General features: G+C 41.4%; 2 protein-coding genes across 9 annotated transcripts; one reads left to right on the top strand and one right to left on the bottom strand.

The window, feature by feature from the left end:
* The first annotated feature begins 22 nt into the window (after positions 1 to 22).
* Positions 23 to 3,552, top strand: mcfd2 (multiple coagulation factor deficiency 2, ER cargo receptor complex subunit). Of its 5 annotated transcripts, none has more exons than XM_061790871.1 (4): positions 23 to 110; positions 1,430 to 1,585; positions 1,673 to 1,832; positions 2,607 to 3,552. In XM_061790871.1, exons 1-4 carry the CDS (start codon positions 85 to 87, stop codon positions 2,736 to 2,738), a joined length of 474 nt encoding a protein of 157 aa, XP_061646855.1. In that variant the 5' UTR covers positions 23 to 84; the 3' UTR covers positions 2,739 to 3,552. The 5 variants fall into 5 exon arrangements, with proteins under 5 accessions (XP_061646855.1, XP_061646856.1, XP_061646860.1 ...); XM_061790872.1 differs by having other exon boundaries at positions 70 to 110; positions 1,433 to 1,585; XM_061790876.1 differs by lacking the exon at positions 23 to 110 and adding an exon at positions 128 to 464 and having other exon boundaries at positions 1,433 to 1,585.
* Positions 3,553 to 3,582: 30 nt separating this feature from the next.
* On the bottom strand, positions 3,583 to 7,724 carry prop1 (PROP paired-like homeobox 1). 4 transcript variants are annotated; one of them, XM_061790862.1, is made up of 3 exons: positions 7,594 to 7,724; positions 6,364 to 6,683; positions 3,583 to 4,501 (listed from the first exon to the last, which is right to left on the bottom strand). In XM_061790862.1, the coding sequence occupies exons 1-3, from the start codon at positions 7,718 to 7,720 to the stop codon at positions 4,127 to 4,129; spliced, it is 822 nt and encodes a 273-aa protein (XP_061646846.1). In that variant the 5' UTR covers positions 7,721 to 7,724; the 3' UTR covers positions 3,583 to 4,126. The 4 variants fall into 4 exon arrangements, with proteins under 4 accessions (XP_061646846.1, XP_061646847.1, XP_061646849.1 ...); XM_061790863.1 differs by having other exon boundaries at positions 3,583 to 4,498; XM_061790865.1 differs by having other exon boundaries at positions 6,364 to 6,593; positions 7,594 to 7,720.
* Between the last annotated feature and the right edge of the window lie 11,707 nt (positions 7,725 to 19,431).

Below are 19,431 nucleotides of genomic sequence, written 5' to 3'. Positions count from 1 at the left end.
ATTGTAATCAGACACGGCCCAGTCAGCTGGGATAGGCTTCCGGTCGCCCGCGACCCTAGTGAGGATCAACAGTCCAGAAAATGGATGGACGACCTGAAGCCAGATGCCATGTAACTATTGAATGATGAGTTCCAGTATCGTGCTACGTGCAAATAATAGCGCCCATACTATACAAAAATAATTCAAAAGATAATCCTCGTTTATATATTCATTTGTTTTTTTATATAATTACATTTCCCAGAGATTAAACGGCGTCGAAAAGCTAATGCAAAACTTGTCAAGAAATTGAAGTGTATATCTTGTTCCACTTGTTTCTTCTTTGTCAATGTCAACCAATCACGATGCTATGTCGTGTCCAAGTGGAACTACGGCAAGCAGCTGGGTCTGGTGTCACTGTCAAAGCTGTGACCGCTTATTGTTAACCGGGCACCGAAAAACAAGCGCACACAACGCCGATTATCCAGGTGAAAACTTTTAACAGTATATGCGGCTGTATGAAAAACTCGTCCACTGTAATAATTTGCGTGCTACAATGAAAGTATTGTAAATGTAAAATTCGGTGCTAGCTACGGCATCAACAGCGGGCTTTGAGTAACGGCAGTGCAGCTTTTTCTTCAATGTACTCTGCCATCGTTGTTATGTACGTGACACGTCGACTTATTGCAAGCACGCCATAGATTCCTGATGCCAATTTTTTTGCAGAGGTTAGTTCATGTCTGAAATTATGGTCGCAACGCGGTTTCTATTCACAACGTGCAATGCGTTTGAGTTTGATGTTGTCCGGCTGCTGTATCTTTTAATTTCCGTTTGTCAGCGTTTCCCATCTTTTATTGAGTCAGGGCACAATAATATACATGACGAACAAACAAAAAACGTTACAAAAACTATGTACGTACCGTGAACTGAAATAATGAGGATCCGGTCTCAATTTACACACGCATTATTATTTTTTTAAATCAGTCTATTTAAATTGATTTAATTACTCATTGTGAATTCTGGGCCCGTTGTTGCCCACAAAGTTTTCTTTCTGCTGGTTGAATGACAACAGGTGACTCCATTTTTTTTTTTCTCCTTCTTCTTCCATCTACGAAAACCATTCAAAAGTTCGGCCTGTTATTATTTGTCTGGCGTGGATCATTTGTGAATGAAATTGGATAATTGATTTTTGAAGTTCGGCAAAACTGTTTCCTATAGTGGTCAGCACATTTAGATTTACAGTTGCCAGGTCCCTGGTTCAAATCTCAGCTCAGTCCTTGCTGTGTGGACTTTGCGGGTACTCCCTGTGCATTCATGGCTTTTCTGCGGGTAGTCCGGCTTCGTCCCACATTCCAAAAACCTGCATAGGTTCATTACATATTCAGGTGTTTCTCAACCATGATTTAGCTTAGGCAGATATTTAACCGTCTCCGCGTGTCCCTGTGCCTTCCAGCAGAATGAGACGTCACAGTCTCCTCCTCTTCCTGTCCTCCTGTCTTCTGTGTGTCCGCTGTCAGCATCAGAGACAGCCCCCCGTTGTCAAGAGTGCAGCTCACTTATCGGGGCATGGTCACGGCCGCCTCGACAAAAATATGGTCCAGGATAAAGAGTGAGAGATGCCGCAATACTGCACATTCTACTGGACTTTTGAGTACACACAGCAGCAGTGCACAGCAATTGGTCTGTTGTCTTGCAGCCACATTCTGGAGCATCTGGAGGGTGTGATTGACAAACCAGAAAAAGACATGTCACCTCAGGAGCTTCAGCTTCACTATTTTAAGATGCACGATTATGATGGCAACAACCTTTTAGACGGGCTGGAGTTGGCTACAGCGATCACCCACGTCCACAGAGAGGTGGGAGCTGTGCTCTTGTGCATACATTTGCTTTTCCTCTTAAAAGGTGTGACCAAAAATGAATGTAAACATTTGCTACTTACTTCCCACTAAAGCTGTTGTAATTCATTAGGGTCTCGGGTCATCTGATTTCTGGTAAGAGGTGAGGTACACCATGAACTTGTCACCAGCCAATCGCAGGGAACATATAGAGCAGGGATGGGAAACTAAAATAATGGAGGGGGGGGGCACAATTTTTCGACGGCGCTGCCAGGGGGCCACGTAGGACCGTGCACTTCCTAATCAGATGTATGACAAAAATCCCATTTTAAATGAGGATAGAAATATGTGCATATTTCAGTTTTTTTTTTATTGACTCAATGTACTTCAAAGGATCTTAATATATGTAATGCTCAAATGGATGTAAAAAATATCCACTCTTCAACAACAAAGGGTTAAAAGCAAACATAAAAAGCTACATACTGTGACTCTCTACTCTTCTTTTTTTTACTGTTTCATATGTGTTGTAAAAAAAAAAAGTGGAGGTATTGCTCTTATTCTTAAGAAAAGTGTATAACCATTGGAACTGATGAATCCATCTTTTGTTTTTGGGCCTCCCACTGGCTAAAAATCTGTTTATTCATATCTCATTCCCCACATATAACTTCTGGAAAAGACGTTTTCAAGAAATCCAACTTAAAACATTTGCATTTTTTTTTATTTTTTTATTTTTTAAATATGCTTTCACATCACTGCTGCTGATTCTACATCTACTTTATTTGGTTTCTTTTTTAGGAAAGAGGCGAGGACAGCCAGCCAATACAAGAAAACGATCTAATCAAGCTCATCGACGACGTTCTGAGGGATGATGACAAGAACAATGACGGTTACATAGACTACGCTGAGTTTGCCAAATCACTGGAATGACACATCACCACGTTTAATACTGGTGTCACCTCTTTGTCAAGCTGTTTACACCCCCCCCCCCCACCCCCACGGTAAAAGCACCATTCTCTCTTGCAAGGACCAGTCTTGTCGGTAGCAAATAAAGTTTTCTCTCCCATCTGAAGCAGCAAATCTGCCAATTTAAAACAGCCAAATGGGAAACGTATCCCTTTTTAGGTTATACCTTGCGAGCAAAAAAATAAATAAAAATCTGCACTTTCCATTCTTGCAGTTTCCTACAATTAGTGCCTTTGTAAAGGCTGCTTCACCCAAATCAAATGCTTTTTTTTCCCCCCCAGTCCCTTTGGAGTGTCTGGCCAAGGTTGCATACCTTGATTTTGGCAGTGTAAAGATGGACTACCACTGAAGGGATTATTACACAAACCAAAAAGAGTGCTGTATAATTAATACCAGTGCATACAACATGTTAGGGGGAAACTTTCTGTTTCTTCCGGAAACTTGTATCTTGATGTTGATTGTCAAAGTACAAATTTACACATAGAAGGCAATGGCTGTCATACTCGCTGTGTTCACGCGTCCGGCGGGATACGTGACAGGAAAGTGTCATCGCAGAGTGAATGTATCGCAGTGCCTGTGCAATGCTGCCTCTTATCACTGGATGAGATTGACTTGCTGCTGTTTGTTTGTAAACTCGTGAAGCTCAAATCACACACATGCACAACTTGACATATTAGCTGCCTCAAGATGAAAACATCTTTGAAACTGTCAAATCCATCTGTGAGTTTTTGATAATGTACAGTTTATGAATTCTATAAATATATATTTTCCCATCTTGTATTGATTCTTCAGTCTGTTGAATACAAATATTTAGAAATATGAACATAATGTGTATGTTTTTTCACTGGAATGTAAACTATTAAAATCTGTAAACAGAAGACTGCTATGGTTTTCTTTCATTAATTTGACACCAACTAATTTTGTAAATAAATGTATTAAATTCCAAGTTTTCAAACCATTGAGCATCGAGTAAAGTACAATAATTCTGTTTAACTGCAGAAGACAAAAACAGCAGCTAATAGAACTTGACTTTTAAAAAAAATGTACATTGACTCAAGGAGACAATTCAAATTTCAATTTTCCGACTGTTCTTAGTCTGTTATACATTGTGGTTGTGGGCACGAACACCAAAAATGTCCAAATAACTTGAAAGAAAGCCACCATTTGTAATTCATACAAGTCTAGACAGTACAGAGGAAAATGTATTTATCGAACCGGGTAATATTTGACACGTTTTGGGTGATACTTGAGAAACCCTAACTGAGAACTCTACAGACTAGTTTTCAGGAATACCGGAGAGAAAAAAACGGCAAACTCCTCATGCGTGATGCTTTTTATTTGCTGGCCAGTGCTTAGCTCCAGTGAGAGGAGGGGTCCAGGGGCTGCACAGAGGTCAGAGAGAACATCGTTGAGGTCAGGTTGCTCCTCACGTGGCTGTACCATTCTTCATGCTGGTGCTGAGAGGCCGCCTGCGATGGCACCGAGGGAAACGGGCACTGGCTGACTGGACCTTGGGGATGATGGGGGTACACTCTGGCAGGCAGCACTGTAGCGACGTGGGGAATGTGGGCCAGGGGTTGGGCGTAGTACTGCCGGGCCATGGGTGGTGCGACGTGCATGCTGCCCAGGAGTGCCCTGTGGCCTGACATCACACCCAGCGGGTGCACTTTTTGGGAGACCCGCTCGTGCTTGCGCTGTTTGGCCCTTCTGTTCTGGAACCACACCTGCTGACACACGGACGAGACACTTGGTGGTTCAGCGGACACGAGGCAACAAGTACCAAATGTAATCCATCCATCACGGTCACACCGTCACAAGTGAACTGGATCCTATGCCAACTGACTTTTGGGAGTCTGGTCGACAGCCAATCACAGGAAACCAAACTTAATCCTGAAAGGGGAACTAAATCCGCCTTCACATTACTCTTCTTTTTTACATTGTATGATCCAGCACTAGTCAAAACACAGAACTCTGATTAAATATTGCGATCGTGGACTAAGAATAAGCCATCAATGTACGGGCAGCGCCATGTTGGACGAAAACGTCATCGCCCACAGACTGTGAATCGACATTGGAACTACCGCGGTGCTTTGGCTGCTATATTTTAGTTAGCCTGCTTTGTTAAAAATGGATCGGTAGGAACCGCAAGTGTGTCCGGCTGTCGGCATCAAAAGTAAAGTGTACAGATTCCTTTGCAACTATCAAACTGCCTCGGAAAAGGAGTCCGTCGGCCGTCGCGAGTCTACCGGCAACTGGTCGCTAGCAGCTAGCCGCTATTATAAATATTTTATAAATGACAGTGTAATTAATTAGCAATTTTTGTGTGTGTATGTATTAAATTAGCGATTGAGCATGATTTGGGGACGGTTTTGCTTTGACATCGGTGGAGACGGTATATGATATATGGTGGGATATCAACTTGTATCGTTCAACTGAGTTGTGCGTCTGCCATTAGTTGGCTAGATAAGTGGTGTCATTGCTAAATGCAATTCTGCCGAGCTCCATTCTGCAAGATCGTTCAAATGTTATTACACGTGTGAAATAACTGTAAATTGTATTACAAATGTTTTGTGTTGCGTGGGTTTTGTATAATACGTACTGACGTAGGGTTGATAAAGCACTTGGTTGATAAGATAGAGTAGAGTATGTATGTCTCCTTAACGATAAGATAATTTAGTGTTATGACTGCAACAGACAATTCTGGGCACACACTTTAAGTACTCTTTTACTCACAAACAGCATAGCGAGACAATAATGTTGGGTGATCACACATCACACATACTGAAGAGGAGATATAGAAAGTGAACATAGATACTAATATAAAAAAAAGTGTGTGTGTATACTTGGGGTGGCATGACTTGATTTCTTTTTAAGTCGACACAATTACAATGAAAGTCGAGTTGGACTAGTCGCTGATGACGTCATAATTAAAAAAAAATTCAGTACCGGGTTTGAGTTAATAAAAAAGTACAGTACAATACTATCATTAAAAAAAAAAAGTAAAAATCATAGGAGGGAATGCTTTGTAATAGTCTACATTCACCATCAATGGACAGTTCATACACCTAATTTGTGTAGACCATAGACTCAAGAACACAGACGTGGACTGGGTGAAGGCAGCACCCGGAGTACTGTGATGGTATTTCCAGCTGGAGGAAAAAAATGTCCTCTTGCTCGGTGTACCTGCCACTGGGACAACCAGGTCATGTTTTCACAACTTGGCCAAACGGGAAAACCTGCATGATGGGAATTGTCAATGTTTTTGCAAATAATCACGGAACTCTTCATGTGTGGTCAAATAATCCCTCGCTGTTCTTCTACTGTGATAGTGTGGGCTGAAAAAATGTTCCAAATCTTGCTAAAGCCTGTTTTTTTCCCCCTTCACTGGTTCTCCCTCACTTACCAAAGCTGCACATTTAGAAATAGGAGACAATTGAAATCAATTACGGTAATTGCATACAGTGGACTTATCTGTTGCTGCAAGTGGACAAAAAACCTTCTTAGCGACTCGTCGATGCCATGGTCTAAACCTCATTGTGGAGTAGGCAAGTCGACTAGTCGAATAGTATGGACAACCCCTAGCAGGTACCTGTATGCGAGCCTCATTGAGCTTAGTGATTCGGGCCAGCTCCTCTCTGTAGTAGATGTCAGGATACTGGTTCTGTCCAAAGGCCATCTCCAGCTGCTCCAGCTGCTTACGGCTGAAGGTTGTGCGGAGGCGTCTTCTCACCGGAGACGGAAAGGCTCGGCTCCGCCGACTAACACCCACAGCCACGGAAGTCTCACACAATGACACCTTGCTCACCGAATCTCCAATATCTGCTTTCAGGAAGAACAAAGATGGTGAGGTTTTGTACCTTTTCTTCAGCTCCTGTTTCCTGATGTCCTTGTGTTTCCCAGGTTGGCATCCTGCAAAAAAGCATGACTTAACCCGTTACCTCAATGATGACTTTTTTCGATAAAAGAGGGATTACACAGACTTCGTGGTTCCCATTGCCATGAAGCAACCTGAGAACCAGAGAGCTTTGCGGCCAAACACAAGCTCGTGAGAAAGAGATACCAGAAACGGAGGGATTTGATGCAGATTATTACCACAACTAACAGCAAAGTGATTAATTTGTCAGACTGGAGGACTGAACTAACATTGCCCAGTCACACAAAAAAAGGCCAATTTGATAATTGATCCATGTTTCTTGCTTGCATATCAGCACCCTATAGTGGCTTAACTATTCATTTTATATGTAGTATGTTAAAAAATATATACATATATTTATTTAGACCAGCATCCAGAGGAGGCAGACAATCCAGATTCTACATTTTATATACTGTATATATCAACATATTGCATATTTCTTAATTTTGTGTTATTTAAACGTGAATTATTTACTGAGAAATTTACAATTTTGTGTGGGCAGGGGGTGAGGGGGGGTTGCATAAAATTCCTAGTTGGCCCTTGCCCTAGTTTGTGCATAATCTTACTGGCCCTCTCCCCCCCCTCACACACACCCCCTCAAAAAACAAACAAACAAACACGTGATGAAAACCTAACTTCCTTGGTGAACACTCAGTGACATTATTATCTTTTATTATTATATTATAATTATTATCCCTCAATAATAATAATATAATTTTTTTAATCATATCAATTGTACATATGCTGTATTCAATCAATTCTATATGGTAACAAAGTTGTGTATTTTTTTTTTTTACTAGTTATGAAAATGCAATTAATGAAAAATGATTGATTAAAAATAGGCTCCCCCCCCCCCAATTAGTTAACGAACAATTATAGGAATAAGTATGTTTTTTTCTAACTTACCTGCAGTGGAGCTGACAGTGGCCACGTTAGAGTACACATCAGCGCAGTCCTGGTGACTCCTCATCGCATCCCCCATTGTTGTCACTTGGGCCATCACTGCACTGCTCATTGATGGGATGGTAAGCATTGTCTGGCCATCCAACACTCAACACACACCCCACTGCCCGTAAGCCTGAAGTCACGTGGCTCTTTACCTTTGTCTGTGTGGGTGTGGATAAAAGACGAGGGCAAGTGGGACGTGACTCAGGGTGAAATCAAACATTGTCTTGAAGTTATTATTGGCAGGTGTTTTTGGTGTAGTAACTTCGGGGTTGCTACCCGCATGCTTGTGCACGACAACACAATTCAGAGTTTTTGTTACATGCTATTTTTCGATCAAAAACTCTGCATTCTCCTTAGTGGCAGATTACTGTAATTATGCAATGATAAATATTAGATGCAATTCTGGACTTAGTATTGGGTACTCAGTTTCTTTGAAAGAAAGCAAACACTGGTAACATCACTTACACCAGAATGTGCAGGAAAGACCACCACAGAAGTGGGCGATCACACAGTCCTTTCCCTGGTGAAGAAAACCCCTTTACGGTCACAATCTGTCAGCCACGTTCAGTCACGAACACCTTGCAGGCAGCCACAATCACCTATTGAAGGCTTTGTTGATGACTCGCTCGTCAGATTTTTCGACACTCTTCACGCTCCAGCAGTACCCTGTGAGTCCCCTCCGCCTTCCGCCTCAGACCACGAGTTCTGCCATCCCACGTTTGCCTGTTCCTTGTGGCTGTTTGCCCAGCCTTGTGCCTCCGACCATGAGTTCTGCCTAAGCATGTTTGTCTACGTGCCCCCTTGGCTGTTTTCTGCTACAAAGACAACGATATGTGAGTTTTCCCGTCCTGCTCTCTGTGAATTGTGGTTTGAGACAACAATGAAGTGTGAGCATCCCTGGCCTGCTACCTGTGGATTACAGAGCATTACATGACTTTGCCCCAAGACAAATGTCTAATTTTCAAAGTTTTGCCATCTTGACTGTGAAGTTAATTTTTATACGGATTTGAAGGGACCTGTCACAGTTGATACTAAAATCATTTCCAACTATTCCGGTGGTTTGGTGTGCACTTGGGTCCTACACCACACTTTCCGCGCACACTTGTGTCAGAATGATGGGAACCATATGAAAAAGGTCATGAGGGCACTCCACCCTTTTCCGAATGAGGACCATGGCCGCAGATTTCGAGGTGCTGATTTCACCCCTGGGGGCCCCACTACCGAGGAGCCCCCTTGATCCCTCCCGCAGGTGATGAGGCCATGGGAAGGGGGACCCACGTTGCCTCTTCGGCCTGTGCCACCAGTCGCTCGCCATCAAGCCCCACCTCCAGGCCTGGCTCCAGAGGGGGGCCCCGGTGATCCGCGTCAGGGCAAGGGAAATATGGATCCATTTATTTTATTCATCATAGGGGGTCTCTTAGCCGTACTTGGTACTTTTTCTTGTTGGCGTGCCGTGAGATTTGTTTTTTCCTAGTATACACTATGTGCCATTGGCATGGCTCAATAAAAGTTGGGAAACACTGAGCTAGACAGCGATACGGCCACAAGGGGGCACTGTACTATCAGAATGGGATTTAAAACCACTGGTGTCCCTCCATTGGGAATAGGAGCTTTTGCAAGAGGCTTTGTATCAGATTAGCAGAAACAAATTCCTCATTATGTGTGACAGTAATGAATTCTTAGTATTCTTTTTCCTCAGTATAAAGTTTCAAAAATACATTTGACCAGAACCATCCTGGTAATTCAGCCATAACACATAAGAAAGGACAAATTGCAGTGACATCTTGCAGGACAAGAAATTAAGTGATCTTTTTTAATCAAGTATAATCTAATCTATTATGCTTTTGATTTAAATTTAAAAATGAAACACATCTGTATAGTGGCGGCACGGTGACCGACTGGTTAGCACATCCGCCACACAGTTCTGAGGACCGGGGTTCAAATCCCGGCCCCGCCTGTGTGGGGTTTGCATGATCGTTGTGCTGCTGCAGAACCCAATTGTGCTTCATCTTGAAGTGTTAACTGTTAGCTGAACATTCTCCTTCAGGATTTTCTGGTGAAGGGCAGAATTCAGGGTTCCATCAATCAGAATCAGAATCAGAATCATCTTTATTTGCCAAGTATGTCCAAAACACACAAGGAATTTGTCTCCGGTAGTTGGAGCCGCTCTAGTACAACAGACAGTCAATTTACAGAACACTTTGGAGACATAAAGACATTGACAAAAAACAACAATTGTGCAAAAAGATGCAGAGTCCTCAGTTCGAATGGCTAATATCGCAATAGTCCGGTGCAATGACCATTGTGGAAAGGGCACTGAGACTTCAAGGAGTGTATGCGGTTTAAAGTGACGAGTACTGCGATAATCTGGGACAATGGTTGTGCAAATGTTACAGATACTCCTCAATCAGTGTGCAAATGGAGCAGATGCTACTCTGGCATGAGTGGCCACTATATGCAAATAGTGCAGCACGGCGAGACAACTACAGTGAGTGCACGAGTAATACATAATACAGAAATGTGACAACGAACTCAAGTCAAAAAATTGCCAGCTTGTTGTAATGGAATTGTAAGTTAGCTGTTCAAGAAGTTGATTGCAAGAGGGAAGAAGCTGTTGGAATGTCTACTAGTTCACATCAAGTCATCCAGGTCCTGAAGGAGCAAGCCAGCCCCAGACCATCACACTACCACCACCATGTTTGACTATTGGCATGATATACTTTTTCTAAAATGCTGTTATATTCACGCCAGATTTAACGAGATACACACGTTCCAAAAAGTTCCAACTTTCGTCTTGTCAGTCAATAGAATATTTTCCCAAAATGTTGGGAATCATTTGGATGTTTTTGGTTGTTGTTGTTGCAAAGACTTTATGGTCTTTTTGGTCAACAGTGGTTTTCGCAAGGACTTTCACTCTGCCATGGATGCCATTTTAGTCCAGTCGCTCCCTGATTGTTGGGTCATAAACACTGACCTAAACTGAGGCAAGGGAGGCCTGCAGTTCTTTAGCTGTTGTCCTGGGGTCCTTTGTGGCCTCCTGGATAAGTCGTCGCTGTGCTCATGGGGTAATTTTTATCGGCAATGGGAATGTTTTCCACTGTTCCATGTTTTCTCCATTTGATGATCAGAATCAGAATCCTCTTTATTTGCCAACTATGTCAAAAACACACAAGAAATATGTCTCTGGTAGTTGGAGCCACTGCAGTACGACAATAGACAGCCATTTTGACAATAAATACTTTTGAGACATAAAAATGCAAGGGAGTCCACCCGAGAGCAACCCGCCGGACGGTCCACTGCCCCCCGCCGAGGCGCCAGGACAACCGGCCAACCGGAGGAGGCCGCAGGGACCGGCACAATTATTATTATTATTTTTTGACAATTGTGCAAAAAGATGCAAGTCCTCTCGCACTTCGAGCAGTTTGAATGACTAATGTAGCAATAGTCCACTACCCAGAATCAAGAATCTAGATTTAGCATGTTGAGGAAGGTTGACCAGTATATGTATATACAGTATGTAATAGATGTTTTCATTCCGCTGATATTTTTTCTAACGCTATATATTCTATGATGAGATTTCGCCACTGATAGATGTTAATAGCTTGTTTGTTTTTCCAGTTTAATAGAATTGATTTCTTAGCAGTTGCTAATGCGACGAGTAATGATTGGGAATATTTATTAGGGAGGTCGATGATGCTTTAGTCGCCAAGTATGCGCAATGTTGGGGAAAGTGGAACCCTGCAGTTGAAAATATAAGAGAGTTTCTACGTAACCAAAGTCCAAAAGCATTGGTGTACATTGCCGTACATAGCGCGCTGTGTTTGTCAATTGCAACGTCATGTGATTAGCCACAGTTTATTCATGTTTAACAAGGGGGCAGCATTACTTTTTCACACGGGGTTTTACTTTTTACATTACTTTTTCCCTTGATAAATAAAATTACCATTTTAAAACTATGTTTTGTGTTTACTTGGGTTATCTTTTTGTCTGATATTTACAATTGTTTGATTATTTTAAACATGAAAGTGGGGATGACTGTGGAGATCAGTGTTTAGTTTTTCCCCCCCCTGCAAACCTTTCTGCTAGTTCACACACAGCTATTGTCAACCCACCCCTCCTCTATTGTATTTTATGCTGTCTTGAGAAAAAAAAATCAAGACCACATTTAGCAGAAACCGCAAGTCACAAAGGAGCTCATTCCATGTCTTTTTTCACCATTTTCAATGACGTCAGAAGCACAAAAAGGGATTTGCTATCATTTTTAGCGATATGTAGTAAGTAGATTTGATCAGTATTGTACAAGTCCTTCATTAAAGTCAAAATATGCACTGGAGTCATGTCACCTTCAACCAGTGCTAAGCATTTTCTTTAGTACAAAGTTGCATCAAATCGAAAATCACGTTGTCAGCTATACTTATAATAAGGATGAAATGAACCACACAATTATTATCAGAAGTTCTGGCCATATGTTGCCCAGCTTTTGTATTGTCCTCAATGACAGTTTTATAACTGACAGATGGCCATGTCATGACGAACTGCATGTGGTTGAACATGATAAGCAGTCTGCAGCCACGCTCGCAGCTCGGGGAGGTTGGATTTGAGTTCCACTTCAAGTTGATCACTAAAGCAATTGTGCTGACGTGATCGACTCTGACGTTAACGTGCTAATCTTATATGCTAATGTGCAATGCTAAATAAGCTCATCATCATGTTTGAAAAGGAAAGAAAGAATTTGAATCCAAAATTGTTTGGATTTCAAAAAATCTTCTTATCACTTTAAGGTGCTTTTGGTGTCCTCATCAGAATCACTCAGTCATCATAAAAATGTAGCTGAATAATTAAAATCTGAGGCCTTATTAAAATAAGTGGCCAAACCTTTGCACACGAGCCGGTCCAATAAGAAGCTTATTTAAATGTTTTCTTTATTTATACCATTATTTCATTGGATGCACAGTTAAGAATAATTTTGGCATGAACCAACCATTGCTCTGCCAACAACAGTGTGTGTGCTAAGTGGTTAATTAATACGAAATCCCATTTCTGCATGGGTTTATAGTCCATAAAATGTTAATTGATCAAATAAGTCATTTTGATATACTGAACTATGGCTGTGGGGGAAAAAAAATCGACTTATTCGACTCAGATGACTTAAAAAATAGGTCGACACAGTCATATCTGCCTCGACATATCTCAGTGTATTAGCAACATCTACTGGTAGAAAGGTGGTACTGCAGTCAAAAACGTAATATTCAGTAAGGCATTTCATATTTCCATATCCATTTCAACTGAACATATACATGTTCAGTTGAAATGGAGATATAGCGTCTTGCCTTGACTCTCCTGGTTGTTCCTGTACGTTACTGGGATTTGAACTCGGGTTTTCTGTGGCCCAACCATGGTATACATCTGATTACACCAATTATTAGTTTAAAAAAACATTTTGCAATATAGTGCTGAAACCTGATGTTTGCTGCGACAACATTACAGCCAGCGTTTTGCCTTTCTTCACTATAGAGGCTGAAACAGTGGATTGTTGCAGAATAAATATTGACCCTTATGTTTCATAATTTTCATCATATAACGTGTGTAGTTGGATGTTGTCAAGCTTAAAAAAAAAATGTCCACTTTGTCACAGTAAAATATCAGTTCTGATAAAACCTTTCAGAAATTCCCAAAAAATATTATCATTGTCATTGTCCACACTGTCAGCAAACTCACATATTTTGCTTTTTGCATCTACATTGTCTGTTTACAGTTAAATTAATTTAATTTTTTTTAAAGTGTGGGAGTTTGACCGATGTTTATTTCTAACAGAATAACATCCACATCATACTGCACGATGAACATGAAATTTAATGGAAAAAATTGTACTTTTTTGGGGTGGAATGGGGAAGTTGGTTATCTTGACTTCCATAGGAGATCATGCATCCAGCCAATCATTTTCTGTAACCGCTTATCCTCACTAAGCGTAGTGGAGCCTATCCCAGCTATCTTTGGCCAAGAGACAGGGTACACGCTAAACTAGTCGCCAGCCAATCGCAGACCTCATATAAACAAAACAACCATTCGCACTCACATTCACACCTACAGGCAATGGCAATAGGAACAATCCCAATGTCAAACTGTCACCATCATAAAACCTTAATCAACTCTACAGGGAACGGTGAAGTAGCTTGTTGCCATTATTAACTGTCAAATGGGTATAAAAATAAATTAACCAATGTAAACATTAAGACGTCTAAAAAAAAAAAAAAAAAAAGAAAAGAAAGAGAGGCTTATCTGCCATCGTCAATAAAGTTGGGACCGACCGTTTGGTCTTAACTTTCATGACGATGACATCTAATGATTTTTTAAACATTATTTTAAGTGGTAAAATAATTTACCGGCCGTAAAACATAAATATAACAAAACACACTTCATTTGGACAACAAAAGTCAAGGCTGGATTAATAATGCAAATTTGCTGACCTCACCACGACCTCACAAATAATCCTAGGAGGAAAATTAATACTAAGAGTCGCGGTCTATCTCCCTTTTGGTCCTTTACACCTACATTACAAGTTCGACCTGCTTTACAAATGTTTACCTGTACCTTGTTTTCCTTTTCTATGCATTGTTTCACTGTAGTTTATTCCCCTGCTAGATTTCATTACATTTTCTATAAAAATGCACTGCCTGCATCGTTTGTGCGTTTGGATTCGACAAGACTGCTGTCATCGAGAATTTGTATTCCCTAAGTGTAGCAACCTTCCGATTATGAGACTGATAAGAGGTTTTTCGTCACTTTTCCTAAATTGTGCACGTTTAAAACGAGACGCGGTGTCCTTTACGAGACAAATTGTGACGTTAAAACGGAAATGGAACTAACCCGGAAGTGAACGCAGACGTTCACCTTCGACGAAGTGATTTCTTAAATAAATTACGTTTTATCCAACGCCAATATACGCTACACGTTTACTTGCTTTTCAGTGTTATCACCCCTCCTCCGGAGAAAACACCACCAGCCGCCCTTGATTTTAGCGATACAATATGTGATCATTACGGCATTGCTAAAACAATAAAAAATACAACGGTGACTTTTCACACATTATTGTATATTATTCTTATTATTTTGCTATATTCTTCTTCTTATACACATTTTGTTAAAGCAGGCTCTTCATTCCTGGTCCTTCCCTTGCTAGGGGGTCACAAAAATAATAATAAAAAAAAAAAACAGTGATTACTGCTTGGAGGACCTTCCTGTGCTTGCGTGGGTTTTCTCTGGGTACTCCAGCATTCTCACACATTCCAAAAACATACGTACATGTTAAGAAAATTGAAGACTACACGTTTCTAAATTGTCCATATAGGTGTGAATGGGTATGCATATGTGCCCTGCTATTGGCTGGAAACCAGTCTCCCAAGGTCAGCTGGCAACCCTAATGAGGGCAAGTGGTATAGAAATTCAATGGATGGATGACCTGTGTGATATTAGAAGTATATTTTCTGAAATATATGACTTTATTTGAATTTGGAGGTTTGGAAAGAAGGGGTGAGTCCTCTGGTTCTTCTCTCCAAACAGGATGGTTTGGTGTCCGTAGCATCAAACTGCCCTTCTGACCCAATACTTTTTTTCACAAAACCAAAAACATTTTCATCTTTTTCTTATCAGGCCACATCAAGAATCTAGAATATTCCAGAACCTCCGAATCTCCCCTCTGTGCCGCTATCTGATGCAAAGTACAAGATACAGAAGAAACAGTCATTTGTTCTTGGTTTAATCAGTGCCCTGAAGAATTGCATTTGAGGTTATGGTTTGGTCAAAGTGGAAGCAAGTATATCCTCTTCAATTGTTTGTTATTCTCTCTCTCTCTCATACATACACCTGCAATCCACACAAACCTATTCCAACCTTGCACTTGTGATCAAATAACATGCAGGACATACAATACCAGGAGCTTGGTTACACACACATCTCAAAGGCTCAAAAGTACACTGTGCAAAATGTGGCCAAGTCCAGTATGGACACATTTAGTAAATTCGTCCCTCACAGTTTCCCGGGACTGAACTGGGAGTGACCCGGTTAGCAGACGCACAGATCCGATGGAAGGAATGTTACCCCACTCCCCCAACCCCCCCACCCCCGGCCCGCAATAACGCCCCCAGCCTCCGCCCCTCCTCATCCATCCAACAGTCTTCTGGCCCAGCTGTGTGAGGACAGAGAAACTGTAGCGTGCAAAGGATGCCTTTTATCGCTTAGTGTTCATGAAACCAATCATGACTTTTAGCTAGAACTCGCAACAACAAGCAGCAACAGCGTATTGCAACAAAATGAATATCTGTCACAGAGCAGCGAGAATGATATCCATCTTCCTGTGACAGATCATGCTGGAATCCTCATATGGGGACAATAATTCAATGGTGTCTCCTTCAGCTCACGTCGCGGCACAATTCCATTCGTTTCAAAGAAAGTGGCCTGCTATTTTTGTGTAATCCTTTTAATTGCAGCAGTGATTACATAACCTCCTGGGCAAACGGTCGAGTAACTATGTTAGTGCAGTCCCGAACTGGATGCACTAAGGCTGGATTTACTCTGCAAGTCCAAGTGCCAAATTCTGATTTAATGCCTTTTACCTATGTATTTTTTGACTGTCTATTTCCGATGTACATTTCAGGCATAGGGAGAGTGTAAATTTCGAGGCGCATCGGCTGACTCTTTTCCCCATTGATTTAAATGAGGGCAACTTCGGCAATACCTTATTGGGGCTCCATTGGCAATTACGGTAGTTCTCTTAATTAGTAACAAACATCTAAAGTACCCCATACATATATATTATACTTAATTAGCATTGTTAATTATTTCGCTGTAATTTAGATTCACAGTGGGTGTTTTCTATTGTGTTTAGTTGTGTTGTTTGGGCACACACGAGTGTATTTACATCAGCTATCGGCATACTTCAATGACGTCAGTCTCACTTTGACTGGGTCTTTCCGTATTTTTGTCGACCTCCTAAAGAGGCCCGATTCCGTGTGTTTTTTTTCTTTCTACGCTCGCATGAAACATACTTGAATTGTGCCACTTGAGCTAAAAATTATAATGTTATCAGCATAAAACATTTGGTGAGAACTAAACGTTTGTGTAACTTAAAGTATAACTAGTTTACTTTAATTGTATTGAAAAAGGTTGTGAAAGCAATGAAAACTAGACTGACACTAAGTTCACATTTCTATCTGACCTCTGACCCCTGGGTGATGCTGTCCATGCATCCATTTTGGCGGCAGAAAGACTCTCCATCAACAAATACATTTCCTGGTTCAATTAGAATTTGTAATAAAACAGCCCTCTTTCTTCATCGTGCTGTTCACATTTTGACATCATGAGACTTTGAAGAAAAACTAACAGCTGATCAACCGTTCCTAAACATTGTGAGGCTTATTTCTCAGTGGGAAGTTGCCACTGAGTTGAAAGTGTCACAGAGTGTCATCAGCAGATTGCAACATAGATACATAGAGACGGTAGGAGTCACAGAAAGGCTTAGGAGTGGAGATCTTTGGAAATTTTCAGGGATCAAGCACCTGTTGGGAATCTACCATTCAGCTCCTTGTTAGAGACAGCAAGTTGTTCAAAAACCACTGCCACATTGAGCAGTCGGCAATCAAAAGTTTTAAAAAAAAAAGGTCAAATTAAGTCCAACTGTAAAGCTGCATTTTAGGCTCGTCCTGAAATTTCACCCACAAGCTGGATACCACATTAACTTTTTGTGAGTAGCATATACAGTACATTGGTACAGCTTGGTGGCTACAGGCTGGATCTGACTTGGGAAACTATTTTTGTTGTAAACGATCATGTGACGTAACTATGTGGTATTTTGATTGGCGGAAAATATCTGTTATGTTGAAACTCCATTCACTTGCCAACCGACATTTGGATTCACAGCCAAATTAATTGCCAGGTCAGAAATTTCCAGTTTTCAAGAATATAGCTTTATTTATTATTATTTTGTCTCATCTTGGTTTTTTTTATCGTGACCCTAATACACCTGAGCAATATTATGGTTTTTGTCAAGTCAATAGAAATTGCTGTTAACAGGTAAAGAAAGTTTCTTTACCTTGACTGATTGCAAAATGTTATTTGGGTGAAACTGACCACTGGACCAGTCTTCAGGGTCAGTAGGGAACCACTGCACTCATTATGACTCAGCAGATGGGAGGTATGCAGCCTTCCCACTAATTGCCCATATGCCTGCCACACTGCTTTATGCAGGCTGTGCCTCGTGACTCTCATCTTTCAAGGATACAAACATACAAGCCCAATTCCAATGAAGATGGCACGTTGTGTTAAACATACATAAAAACAGAATACAATTATTTGAAAATCATGTTCAACCTACATTTAATTGAATACACTATGTAAGATATGTAATGTTTTTAGCAAATAATGTTTAAAATAATCAATTAATTTGAATTTTATGGCTGCAACACGTTCCAAAAAAGCTGGGACAGGGTCATGTTTACCACTGTGTTACATCACCTTTCTTTTAACAACATTCAATAAACGTTTGGGAACTGAGGACACTAATTGTTGAAGCTTTGTAGGTGGAATTCTTTCCCATTCTTGCTCGATGTACAGCTTCAGCTGTTCAACAGTCCGGGTTCTCCGTTGTTGTATTTTACGGTTTATAATGCGCCACACATTTTCAATGGGAGACAGGCCTGGCCTGCAGGCAGGCCAGTCTAGTACACACACTCTTTTACTACGAAGCCACGCTGTTGTAACACGTGCAGAATGTGGTTTGGCATTGTCTTGCTGAAATAAGCAGGGGTGTCCATGAAAAAGACGTTGCTTGGATGGCAGCATATGTTTCTCCAAAACCTGTATGCACCTTTCAGCATTAATGGTGCCTTCACAGATGTGTAAGTTACCCATGCCATTGGCACTAACACAGCCCCCATCACAGATGCTGGCTTTTCAACTTTGCGTCCATAACAGTCCGGATGGTTCTTTTCCTCTTTGGCCCGGAGGACACGACGTCCACAATTTGAAATGTGGACTCGTCGGACCACAGAACACTTTTCCACTTTGCATCAGTCCATCTTAGATGAGCTCAGGCCCAGAAAAGCCGGCGGCTTTTCTAAGTGTTGTTGATAAATGGATTTTGCTTTGCATCGTAAAGTTGCACTTACGGATGTAGCGCCGAACTGTATTTACTGACATTGTTTTTTTTTTTAAGTGTTCCTGAGCCCATGTGGTGATATCCTTTACACATTGATGTCGTTTTTTGATGCAGTGCCACCTGAGGGATCGACGGTCACGGGCATTCAATGTTGGTTTTTGGCTTTGCCGCTTACAACGTAGTTCAAGAAGCACAATTATGGTCACGTCCATCCATTCATTTTCTTTACTGCTTATCCTCACTAGGGTCGTGGGCTGCTGGAGCCTATCCCAGCTATCTTCGGGCGGGAGGCGGGGTACACCCTGAACCGGTCGCCAGCCAATCGCAGGGCACATAGAAACAAAGAACCATTCGCACTCACATTCACACCTTCAGGCAATTTGGAATCTTCAATCAACCTAACACGCATGTTTTTGGGATGTGGGAGGAAACCGGAGTGCCCGGAGAAAACCCACCCAGGCACGAGGAGAACATGCAAACTCCACACAAACGGGGCTGGGATTTGAATCCCGGTCCCCAGAACTGTGAGGCAGATGTGCTAACCAGTTACCTCCATGCCGGCATTATAGTAACATCATTAATGAAATGTAACTACAAAGGTCTGTGTTATACTTCCATGAAAATGTCAGCTTCATCACAGAAAA

This window comes from Phyllopteryx taeniolatus, chromosome 11 (assembly GCF_024500385.1).
Source record: "Phyllopteryx taeniolatus isolate TA_2022b chromosome 11, UOR_Ptae_1.2, whole genome shotgun sequence".
In the NCBI taxonomy this organism is placed as follows: Eukaryota; Metazoa; Chordata; class Actinopteri; order Syngnathiformes; family Syngnathidae; genus Phyllopteryx; species Phyllopteryx taeniolatus.
Note: the sequence above shows the minus strand (reverse complement) of the source record. Positions and strands in the feature narration are given on the sequence as shown.

What these genes read in the sequence shown, in the direction of transcription:
- mcfd2 (XM_061790871.1), top strand. Translation starts at nt 85, where the DNA reads ATGGACGACCTGAAGCCAGATGCCAT. An exon ending in AATATGGTCCAGGATAAAGA is followed by an intron (nt 1,586 to 1,672) that starts GTGAGAGATGCC and finishes GTTGTCTTGCAG; the next exon opens with CCACATTCTGGAGCATCTGG. An exon ending in TCACCCACGTCCACAGAGAG is followed by an intron (nt 1,833 to 2,606) that starts GTGGGAGCTGTG and finishes TTTCTTTTTTAG; the next exon opens with GAAAGAGGCGAGGACAGCCA.
- prop1 (XM_061790862.1), bottom strand. Translation starts at nt 7,720, where the DNA reads ATGCTTACCATCCCATCAATGAGCAGTGCAGTGATGGCCCAAGTGACA. An exon ending in CACTGTCAGCTCCACTGCAG is followed by an intron (nt 6,684 to 7,593) that starts GTAAGTTAGAAA and finishes GCTTTTTTGCAG; the next exon opens with GATGCCAACCTGGGAAACAC. An exon ending in TCAATGAGGCTCGCATACAG is followed by an intron (nt 4,502 to 6,363) that starts GTACCTGCTAGG and finishes TCCGTGTGTCAG; the next exon opens with CAGGTGTGGTTCCAGAACAG.